The 12,421-nt window shown below is 39.3% G+C and overlaps 1 protein-coding gene across 1 annotated transcript in view; it reads left to right on the forward strand.

Moving 5' to 3' along the window:
• Positions 1–12,421, forward strand: part of LOC149215501 (kinetochore protein NUF2 homolog) — a 104,575-nt gene that overhangs the window by 18,210 nt on the left and 73,944 nt on the right. Inside the window, exon 5 of the mRNA XM_089391096.1 lies at positions 5,188–5,277. Within this exon, the coding sequence (XP_089247222.1) occupies positions 5,188–5,277 (90 nt within the window). The remainder of the gene's footprint in view (positions 1–5,187; positions 5,278–12,421) is intronic.

The raw sequence follows: 12,421 nt of genomic DNA on the forward strand, positions 1-12,421 counted from the left end.
TTGCTGCTGCAAATTGAAATTGTAGGTTGAGGGTTGCAAGGTTGAAGTCATAGGTTGGGACCTTGAAAGTTACAGAAGGAAGACTTGTTGACCTTCATTGACTTGGATAGACTTTGACTCCTTTAGAGGGGGATACTTTGGAGGGTTGACTTGGTGCTTGGTGGAAGTCCTTGGTCTTGTTTTAGGGTCTTGGATGTCTCATTTTTGACTTGATTCTAGGTAACTACTTGGATAGTTTGTGACCTAGGACTAGTCTTGTGTTTACTCTGTTTAGGGGATACTTGACAATATTGCCAAAGGGTATTTGGCTAGTGGGTGACTAGATCCATCTGCAAAGGACATGTGATTAGTGGATAACTAGATCCTTTGTGTGATGCTGATGTCGGATGCTTTCCACATGGTTCTAGGATAGAACATGAAGTGGATGGGTACATTAACATAGCAAACTCATTAAATCTTTTCTTTGGATAGAGAAATTATTTAGCAAAGAGGACATCTGAGAAAGTCAAAGTTGAATACCTCCCTAGCTAAGAGGGAGTGCTGATTTTTTTGGTAACTACGGTTGGTAGTCAAATAAGCCTTTTAAAAGAAATGAAAATTATTAATTTTGAGCTCATGTAGGCTCCAAAGAGACAGGTCAGCCCCACCAGTTGAATGGGTGTGACCCTTGGTCAAAACCCACTTGATTTGACCACTATATATACACATTCGACCTCCTCCATTTGGCAATCAATTGGGATCACGTAATCATTTGTTCTATGTTCACAATTGCGAAGGAGAGAGAGAAGGTAAAAATTTGACCAATGTTGACTACTCTTTGACTGAGCTTTTTTGAGGTTAGTTTGACTAAGATTTTTTAGGCTTTGACCAAGTTGTGTGAGGTCGGTTGACCGAAGTTTTTGAGGCATAGTTTGAACGAATTCTAGGTTAGTTGTTCGAAGCTTTTTGAGGCATTATTTGACTGAATTTTGATGTAGTTGATCGAAGTTTTCTGTGGCGCAATTGGACTAAATTTTGAGTAAGTTGATCGAAGTTTTCTAAGGCACAATTTGATCAAATTTGAGGTTGTTGATCGAGTTCTAGGTAGAGTTTGATTGTGCAATTTCACTGAATCTCTGGGCAATTTGTCTAAGATTTTGGGTAGCAGCAGGAGGCCAAAATTCAACCTATTTAACTCTTTGGCCAAATTTATGAGCAACTGCAAGAGGTCGAATTTAGGCCAATTTGACTAGGTTTGATTAGTGCTAGTTTGTAGGTCTTGTTTGGCCAAGTTTGACTTGGAAAAATCAAATTGTACTTTGCTGAATTGCACAATATCTCCAAGAAAAGATTGTTGGGTTTTATAGAGTTTTGGTTTCTTGGGTGAAAATTTTTGGTGTCTATTATGCATGCTCTTTCTGTTGTGATATTTACTGTTTTCGATGCATCTACAATTGAATTTTCTGAGTGTAATTGCTTAATGATGTTCTAAAAAGTACTAAATTAAGATTGTATATCATTGGAAGTAATTATCGGTGGTAGAAAATTGGGCTTGTTTGTAGTTGCGTTAGAAAATCAACAAACCCTAGGGCCCTATTTTCATCCTTTTACTTAAATTTTTAACATTACCATGAAATGACTTGGGATGTTTGAGAGTGGTTCCGACCTCATCACTCAAAATCCAACAGACTTAATAGTCGTTCAGGATTGGAAGCAGTGCAATGTTTCCATTGTATTTTGTCACGTAAGAGGGTATGGAATTAGTATTTAATCAAGAGCACCAAGCCCTCTATGTACCTTAGATTGACTCTTTGAGTCGTCACTCTTTCCTATTTTTGAGTTATAGTTATATCAATTTACTATTCCAGTGTTCAGATTTCAGTATCTACTATAGTCTATTTTGCTTAGTAGTAGTGCTAATTAGATTCTAGAATGATGAATGATGAATTTTAAAATTAAATCAATTTAGAATCTAGAATGATGAATTCGATTTTTATATCAATGTAGATTCTAGAATGGTGAATAATGAATGATGAATATGTATCAATGTATTTTGTTATTGAATCTCATGGTCTATGGATGAATGATTTATGTATCAGTAAGAATGATGAGTATGGATTAGTGTATTTCATTATTTAATTCAATAATGTATGAATTAATGTATTTATGCTTTCACTATTGAATATGAATTTGATTATAGCCCACGGGGCTTTGGATTGACGATGAATGAGTGCACTGTTAAGGCACTCTTTGTGATAGGTCACTGGTTCAAATCCCCCGTGGGTGCTTACCTACCAAAAAAAAAGAATATGAATTTGATTATATATATATATATATATATATATATATATATCTATATATCTATATATATATTATATATATATATTAAAAAAGAAAAAGAATTATATACCCCAATTCCCCCTCCCTAAAATTTAAGGGTACCCCCACACATCCCCATTGTGCATATCCCCACACCGGCGTCCCCTTGTCCTGAAGTCTTGGTGGAATATTGTCTTTTACAATTGTTGAACACTTCTTTTGTAGAAAGGTGTTTAGCAACTAGCTCAGTTTATTGCTTTGAACCTTAAGATCCTCATATTTTGGTGTTTAGATGGCCTATTTTGTAAACATAACTATTTGATCATGTTATTGTTGGCAATTGCTAGATGACCTATTTCATTCCATAACCTATAACATATATATTAGATGCTTAGTTGTTGAAGACTTCTTTGTTCATGTTATTGTTGATAATTGCTAGATGGCTTATTCCATTCCATAGCCTATAACATATATATTAGATGCTCCGCTCTTGAGGATTTTTTGAAATGACGTTGTTGATGCTTCCACTCTCAAAAAGGCACCTGCTCGGTGCAACTTTGATCCAACTAGAAGTGAATAAATCTCTTTACTTGCTACCCCTCCTGAGCCTTTTCTGTGATGGGTTTTGAAAAGAGGTATTTGATTGTTACTTGATTCAACGTCCAAAATTCATACAGATAGTTAGCTTTCTGTTTTTCATCTTGGTCACCACAATTGATGACATCCATTCACTTTTGTTTATTGAATATATTCTGTTGAAATCTAACAACTTATGCATTTCTTGCTATGTCTTCTTCTTGTATTTTGGGCTTATTCCATATGCAAGCCTCTTCTTTAAGGGTTTTTTTTGTTTCTTTGTTGCAGTTTGGTTCCCAACTCCTTGAACTTCTTGGGAATGCCTTCTAATCATGGTAGCTATATGTGAAGACATCGACAAAGTCCTTGGATATGGCAATTGCTTCAGCTATTGTTTTGCTTTCCAAAAAATGGGCTATCTCCAAATATTTGTGTTCTTTTCCTTCTTTTGCAATGTTGATTTTCTCTTGTACCTTCTATCGATTGTTGATCCATTGATTCTTGGATTTTCTTATCATGGGTTTGCTCTTTTTGGTAGCTATCAAGAATGGTTTCCTCCTTATTAGGAGTGGACACCTTAAAAACCATTTTGTCGTTGGTTATGAATGTATGTTTCTTGGAAACTGATGCATTTTTTTTCTCCCAATATTTGTGCCAAAATTATATTTTCATTGTTTGCTCAAGTTGCAGGGAACTACATCCATAATGTGTTCCATTCTCATGTTTTCCTTTGCTTTTGTTGGTGGGGATACCATTTGTAGGCAAAACCATGGCTAATTCCTGGGAAAATATGAATTGCAGTTTCTTTTGGTGGCCTAAATTGCTTCATCCACTCTTGTTTGTTCCAACTTAATCAGGGCAGATGATGGAGACTCATTGCCTCATGGTAGTCACATTGTTTTCGACCTTAATCTTTTGGCACTGACATAGGAGTATTGCGTAAAGTTTGCCACATGTAATTTTAGGCTCTGGAATAAAGTGAGCTGTTCACTATTGAAACATTTTTATGCCTAATGCCATTGAGAACTCTTGCACCTTTTAGTCATCACAAGTAAATTTCATTCTTTTCTTGAATCTTTCAATGTGTTTTATTAGGTCTTGCCCTTCTTCATATTCAGTAATGGGGCTTGTGCTTATCCTTTAACTTTGAACAAGCTTTTCACATAGCCATTGTAAACATCACGGTTCTCATGTGCTCACTCTTGTAACACTCTGTTTGAGTCTTCCCTCGATGAAACATCCTTGTGCAAAACACACTTGTTGTTGAACTTTGGATCTACATCGTTTCAAGTTGCTGCATACAAATGGCCCCTATTTTATTGATGCCGTGATTATTGTATTCGTCTATTGTGTTGGTCTCTGGGCTCCAGTACTATTTCACTTTTATTCAGTGGGGTTGGGAGTTGGTGTAGTGCAAATTGAGATGGCTAATAGTAAAGTGATGATGAAGTGATTAACGCAAACTTGAGAAACTTAAATGCTGACCAACCTAACCCTGATAGCTGGGCATTCTCTTCATTTTCCCCAAGCCCTATCCATCCATCCCGACCTCACCAAGTCACCTAAAATATCAAATGTACTAAATCTGTATAAAAGTAATTTCAGGCAATATTGATAGGTAAGCTATTCTGGCAATTGTTTGCCTCATGTTTCTACTAGTTTGAATGTGCCAATGTGCATGCACAGATATTCAACTCCGTTAATTAGTTTTCTTAGCAAAGCATAATTATAAAAATGACTCACAAGTAATTTTTTTTCTCAATAAGATAGTGAATATAATCAAAAAGATGTTTCAAGAGCGATGGATTGGAAGTGACAATCTGATTTATGTACTGCAATGTGGCTTTCTATTGGCAATTACTTTACCATTTTAAACTCTAATTGCAAGAGTTAGCTAGTGTTAGATTAGATGTTTCTTTGAAAGTGCTTTCATCGTGCTTTACGTAACTATTATGTAGGATTTGAGCTTAGAGCAGAAGAATTTGTTCTACTCATTTACGCATCATTTCAGTTCCAGACACATTATTTCAATTCCATTCTAATTCAACTGTTTTGTTGGCTTTCTGCCATATATCAATTTATTTCTCTGCTGAGTTATGGTGAGTGCATTTCCCAGCAAGTTGATTTACCCCTAGGCACTTTGTTTATGCTTACTGAAATATAAAAGTTGTCATTTCAAATGGCAAGTTGGCACTTCTTGCTGCTTAGTATGGTGCATGAATCCCTTTTTAAATAAAATGTCAACAAGGGAATTTCATTTGGTTTCAAATGCCATCATTGTGAGAAGTCAACGACACCTTTCTTTGGTTGCAGATTTCAAATGCAGATTTCTTGCTTCTACAAAAGACCCAAGAAGGTTCTCAACTGCGTTCTCAAGTCGTCCAATCTCCAGACAGGCTTCAGGTTTATCCTTTTGTTGAAATTTGAAAGTTGAACATGATTTTGTTATTAGTTATTGGTTTGAAATATTCCAGAGAGAAATCTTGGTAGAAATGGCATGCTAAGTAAATCCTACAAATAATTTATAACTAATGTCTGCATGAATCTGATATGATATGCTTTGATTACTGTATGAAGTCTTGAAGTTTGATGGAATGAATGTGGAGTGCTTATTGAATGATACAATATCAATAATATTTATAAGTTAATTCCAGTCAACTAGATATGCAGGCCACTTATCACAATGTAATGTTAAGACAACGGTTTGCCTAATAAATCTTAACTCGATATATTTATTGGACAACATTTTGCATAAAATTTTGTAATTTGTTATCTCTACTTTTTGTTGTTTCTTCATATACCCACATGATAATATATTGTAAAGTATGGCTGGGGTCTTTGTTGAACTCAAGATCATTGTTAGGTGTTAAGTTATGGTATGTTCTATGCTTATAACAGTTTACTTCTTTTTCTTATTATATTCCACCGATTAGCAATCACATGTACATAAAGTAAAGTGCAGATAGAACATTAAACGATCGACAGAAAACAAGCCAAGACAAGAGACACAAGATGTGGTGGCTAGCCAGGGACAAACCCCACAATGTGTGGGGAAACCCTTTGATCAAATATTCTTTTATCTTCAATAATTCAGCAGAGAGAAATAGTACAATAAATCTGATTCATATCAGCAGTAGCAAACCCTAGATCAGTAGCATCAGCATTAGCTGCTTCATTATCAAACTAGGGCAGACCATATCTCACAAATCGACAGTCGGATTGACTTCATTCCACCACCAAAAATTTCGGCTTCCAGAGGAGGTTCAGATGAACCTACAGCGCAGTTCAGATGAGGAGATTTTCTAGGCCACGCAAGTCAATCTTTACTTCTGCAGTTGCAACTTCAGTTTCAGCAGTTTCCGGCTTCAAACTAGGGCAGTGGATATCTTGCAAACCGTTCGTCGGATTGACTTCATTCCACCACCAAAAGTTGCGGCTTTCAAAGGAGGTTTAGATGAACCTACAACGTAGTTCCAAAGAGGAGATCTTCTAGGCCACGCAAGTCAATCTTTACTTCTGCAGTTGCAGCTTTAGTTTCAGCAGTTTCCGGCTTCACATGTGTGAGAGAGAGAGACTCATTTCAGCGCAGTAGAGAAGAGACTCATATCTGCGCAGTAGAGAGAGAGAGATGTGATGAGATGAGTGAGTCCAAATGAGGAAAAGTCCTCTTATATTTATACACAACGTTGGTGGGTGAATAGATGCGACTGTTGGGCTTTTGAGCCTACATGAGTTGTAGGTCGGCTTGATAATAATTCCATAATCAAAATAAATTCATATCTCCATGAATACTTATCGGAATTGGATGATCTTTATATCAATCCTACACCTCTCGACGAGAGGAATCTAATGAAAATATTATTAGCCATGAATAAGATGACCCTTGCCTTGCTCTGCTCTATTTTGCCTGTTCTGCTTTGTCTTGTTCTGCCCTGCACTGATTTGTACTGTTTTGTTCTGTTCTGCTCTGCTCTTGCATTGTTCTGTTCTACTCTGCTTTTGTCCGAATTATGAAGAAGAAGAAATGATCAAGGATGTATCATACTGACTCAAAGTCAGTCTCAGAGTATGTACCACTGGTCCCAGACCAGTCTCAACCAACCCAAAGTCAGCGTCATAGTGAGTACAACTCCAATGGTCCCAGACCAATATCATCCTCCACTGACTCAAAGTCAGTCTCAGAGTATGTACCACTGATCCCAGACCAGTCTCAACCGACCCGAAGTCAGCGTCATAGTATGGTACAACTCCTGCCACTGGTCCCAGACCAGTATCATTGATCCTAGATCAATGGAGGTCATCCTAGCTTAGGGAGTACGGTAGTTACAATGATGCGTCCATCGGTACTACTATGGTCTCTAACTTCATTTCCCTGCTCATTGATCAGATGAGAGGTACTTCCCATGAGTCCCAGACTGCATGGGTAGGATGCCTCGACAGGAGAACTAATCAATTCTGTCCTCAGAGGAGAACACATCAATCTTGCTACAATTGCCATGGAGAACACATCAATCCAGGCCTCACAGGAGAACACATCAATCTTGCTACAATTGCCATGGAGAACACATCAATCCAGGCCTCACAGGAGAACACATCAATCCTGCTACAATTTCCATGGAGAACACACCAATCCAGGCCTCACAGGAGAACACATCAATCCTGCTACAATTGCCATGGAGAACACATCAATCCAGGCTGCCATGGAGAACACATCAATCCAGGCCTCACAGGAGAACTAATCATCCTGCTACACAGGAGAGCGAATCATCCTGTTCCACAAGAGAGCGAATCATCTTGTCCCACAAGAGAGCGAATCATCTTGTTCCAGTGTGCACCACCAGGGGAGGGTGAGTCACCCTGTGGTCATATGTTGCTCCAGTAGGAACCGCAAGCCCTCAGAGCTCCCAGAGCTCAACGTATGCAACATGCAGGACCCTTGTACAAGGGTTTCTTGCCGACTCCAAGTCGTTTGGGAAAATCACAGATTAGATCTTTCCTCGAGGCTTTGACAAGGTGTATCAACCTGTACATCATCTTAATGTGATGGAGCTTCCTTGCTCATCGACTTACCATATCCCAGATGATGTCTATCTGCTGGAGCAATTGACGAATACGAGATTCCTCAATAATCGAATCCCACCTCTGGTTGTTACAGAGAATCACTGTGGTATCCAATGTAAATCCAAACAGCTCACTGAAGAGCTTTTGCAACCAGACTGCCTCACACGAGGTTATGCTAGCAACAATATATCTTGCTTCGGCGGTGCTCAAAGCCACCAACTTTTTCTTCTTGCTCATCCAGGATATCGAAGCAGATCCCAATGTGAAACAGTACCCGGAAGTGCTCTTACGGTCCACCACACTGCCTACCCAATCAACATCAGTATATCCAAGTAGTCTCACATCTCCGACAGTGTATCTTAATCCATGAAAGATTGTGTCCTGAAGACATCTCAAAAGATTCCTGGCATCAATCCAGTGAGGCTCAACCAAATATGAGCTCACAATGCTAACTGCAAAACATATGTTCGGACGGAGGTTCACCAAGAACATCAATGTGAATGAGTTTTTGAAACTCAGAGGCATTTCCCAAGTCTGGTCTGACATCACTACCATATAACTTCTAAAAGTTAAGATCCTTGAGGTAGTCACAGGCTTGCAGTCCATCATACCGAATCTTTCCAATATCTTTACCACATATTTTCCTTGAGATAGGAAAATTTCCCTTGGCTTCTGCCACACTTCAAGTCCTTGGTCCTTCATTTCAAATTCAAAAGCCATCTCCCTCTTACATTTGTGAATGAGAGGGTTTGCATCTGTCAGAAAGAGGTCATCCACATACAACACCAGTATGAGAGGCTTGTCATCTTCAACCTTAAAGTAAAGGTTAGGATCAGCTTCACTCCTAGTGAATCCCAGCTTTATCAAGTAGTTATCGATCCTCTCATACCATGCTCGGGGTGCTTGCTTCAGCCCATAGAGAGCCTTCTTCAACCTGCATACATGAGATTTTCAATCATAAATCTCAAACCCTTCGGGTTGCTCCATGTAGACCTCTTCTTTGATCAAACCATGCAAGAACGCAGTCTTGACATCCATCTGATGTAGGTTCCATTCTTGTGAAGTGGCAAGGGCTATGATCGAGCGGATGGTCGTATATCTGGCAACAGGTGCAAATATCACATCATAGTCTATACCTTCCTTCTGGGAGAAACCATGAGCAACAAAACGAGCCTTATACTTTTCCATACTTCCATCTGCTGCATGCTATATCTTGTAAATCCATTTGGAAGTAACAACTGTCTTGCCCTGGGGTCTGGGAACTACTTCCCAGACATCATTCTCCATAATAGACTCATATTCTTCGGTCATAGCATCCTTCCATACTTGATGCTTGACGGCATCTGAGAATGACGAAGGCTCATTTTGTATGATCGTGCTCATGATGGTCAGGTATCCTTGATACCTATTAGGTTTCTTACTTTCACGAAAGGTTCCTCGGGGTGCAGCATGTCCTTCAGCATCATCAAGTAACCCCTTAAGCCATGAAGGCCTCTTCCTAGAAGAGAAAGGCTCATATGGAGGAGGATCAATCGGATCCATGGGTTTTTCTACATCAGGCATTGATTCATCATCCTTTTCTTTCGGTTCCCTGGTGTCGGCTTCTTGAGAGCTCCTTAAAGTCGGAAGATCGATCACCTTGCTGAGAGCCACATCTTCGTCAAAGGTGACATCATGACTAATTATGACTTCCCTTTGACCGGCTACATAGATTCTATAGCCTTTCGTATTTTCACCATAGCCCACGAAAATTCCCTTCTTTCCAGATGCTCCCAATTTATTTCTTTTCTCTTTCGGCACATGAAAGTATACAGGGCTTCCAAAAATTTAAAAATGAGAAACATCAGGTTTCTTACCAGTGAATTTTTCTTCAGGAGTCTTGGAACCCAATGCTTGATGAGGGCATTGATTTTGTACATATACGGCAGTGTTTGCAGCTTCAGCCCATAGAAACTTAGGAAGACTTTGATCATGTAGCATGGCCCGGACAGCTTCCATAATTGTGCGGTTCTTCCTTTCTGCCACACCATTTTGTTCAGGAGTATATGGTGTAGTAGTCTCCCTCTTGATGCCAGCCTCTTTACAAAAATCATGGAACTCATTAGATTCATATTCAGTCCCATTGTCAGTTCTTAAGATCTTGATCTTCTTTTCGGTTTGATTCTCGATTAGGGCTTTGAAGTGTCGGAACCAAGGGAACACTTCATCCTTCTTTTTCAAGAAGTATATCCAGGTCTTTCGAGAATGGTCATCTGTAAAAGTGAGATAATATGAGTATCCTCCCAAGGAGTTCACAGGCATCATACCTGATATGTCTGAGTGAAGTAGTTGTAATATATCGGAGGTCTTGCTTTGACTTGAAGGGAATGGTCCCCTTTTGAGCTTTCCTTCGGCACATCCCGGACATACACCTTCTTTCTCTACTTGGAATTCAGGCATCCCTGTTACCATCTGTCTTACATCGGGTAGAGCTTTGTAATGAAGGTGGGCAAACCTCTGATGCCAAAGTTCGGACTAAAGAGTTGTGTCACAAGACATGACACCTAGCGGACTCCCATCGACCTGATATAATGAATCAACACTAAACCCAAGAGTAAAGGCATCTTTAACATTATTTTCCATATACATACCTTGCCATTGCTGAAGGTTACCTTGTAGCCTCTGTCTTCCATTGCCAAGATGGACACTAGGTTCCTTTTGAGGTCAGGTGCATTTAATACATCCTAGAATTTCTAGCCTCCTTGAATGCTTGTTCTCTTCCTTGATTCCCAGCTCTCCTCTTACCTTTGCTGTTGAATTTGTCATTCCTTTGATTGCCATCAGAGGGATTTCTAGTTGCACCACTGCATACTGTACCATGCTTCTCTAATCATGATTATCATCATGCTGCCCATGTCCATGATTTTATCCATCATAATGCTGCTCAAACTAGTGTGCATCATCATCATGCTATCCTATATGTCCATGATCTCATGTTGCCCTTTATTTCCATGATCTCATTCATCATGATGCTCATGATCTCATACATAGTGACTTGCTTTATAGCAAATGTAACATCGTCATTTTCTTCTAGCCTTAGGTCCAGCCTTTCCTTTTGATTTAGTCTCGGAATTATTTCTTTTCTTTGCATGAGAAGAAAAGGCAGCAGGAGGACCTTTAGGCATGGGCATTTTTTGCACTTCTTCCCTTGTTTCTTCTTGAATGCATCTAGCCATTAATTCCTCGAAACCAGGAATTACATTATAGTTCAAAAGAGTAGTCCTGAACACGTACCATTCAAATGGCAAGCCTCCAAGAGTTGTGAGTGCCATTTCTCTGTCAGTAATAGTTTCCCCAATAAATAGGAGATCGTTCTTGATCTCGGTGATTCTTAATAAGTATGTTTGCATACTTTCATCTTTACCCTTCTTGATTTCCTTTAGCTTATTTCTAAGAAACAAAACTTGATTTGCATCATTAACTTTAAATAAACTCACCAGTGTATCATAGATTTCCTTGGAGGTGTCCAGTTCAGAGATGTAGGCCACTAAGTGCTTGTCGATAGAGTCCCGGATGATCTTCTACTGTTTTGACTTCTCCATTTTTTCATTTGTTCCAGGCAGCAGCGGATGCATTTGATGGAGGCTCAACAATATTGCCTCTCACATGGTCCAGCACTCCTTGATCTTCAAGGGTTAGATTGATAGACATCTTCCATCCGTGATAGTCAGCTTTCTCACGGAGCTTGTCTTCAGCAGGAAAGAGTGTTGAGGACCCCATAGTTTTTTTTAGGATAGCCTTGCCAATCTTCTCTTCAATGATTGCTCTTGCTCTTGCTCGGGCTTTGTCTTCACCTCAGCTCTGATACCATGTTAAGTTATGGTATGTTCTATGCTTATAACAGTATACTTCTTTTTCTTATTATATTCCATCGATTAGCAATCACATGTACATAAAGTAAAGTGCAGATAGAACATTAAACGATCGACATAAAACAAGCCAAGATAAGAGACACAAGATGTGGCGGCTAGCCAGGGACAAACCCCACAATGTGTGGGGAAACCCTTTGATCAAATCTTCTTTTATCTTCAATAATTCAGCAGAGAGAAATAGTACAATAAATCTGATTCATATCAGTAGTAGCAAACCCTAGATCAGTAGCATCAGCATTAGCGGCTTCATTATCAAACTAGGGCAGACCATATCTCACAAACCGACAGTTGGATTGACTTCATTCCACCACCAAAAGTTTCGGCTTCCAGAGGAGGTTCAGATGAACCTACAGCGCAGTTCAGATGAGGAGATCTTCTAGGCCACGCAAGTCAATCTTTACTTCTGCAGTTGCAGCTTCAGTTTCAGCAGTTTCTGGCTTCAAACTAGGGCAGTGGATATCTTGCAAACCGTTCGTCGGATTGACTTCATTCCACCACCAAAAGTTGCGGCTTTCAAAGGAGGTTTAGATGAACCTACAACGTAGTTCCAAAGAGGAGATCTTCTAGGCCACGCA

This window comes from Pinus tabuliformis, chromosome 1_1 (assembly GCF_031772625.1).
Source record: "Pinus tabuliformis cultivar Carrire ecotype Pingquan chromosome 1_1, CPIR1, whole genome shotgun sequence".
In the NCBI taxonomy this organism is placed as follows: Eukaryota; Viridiplantae; Streptophyta; class Pinopsida; order Pinales; family Pinaceae; genus Pinus; species Pinus tabuliformis.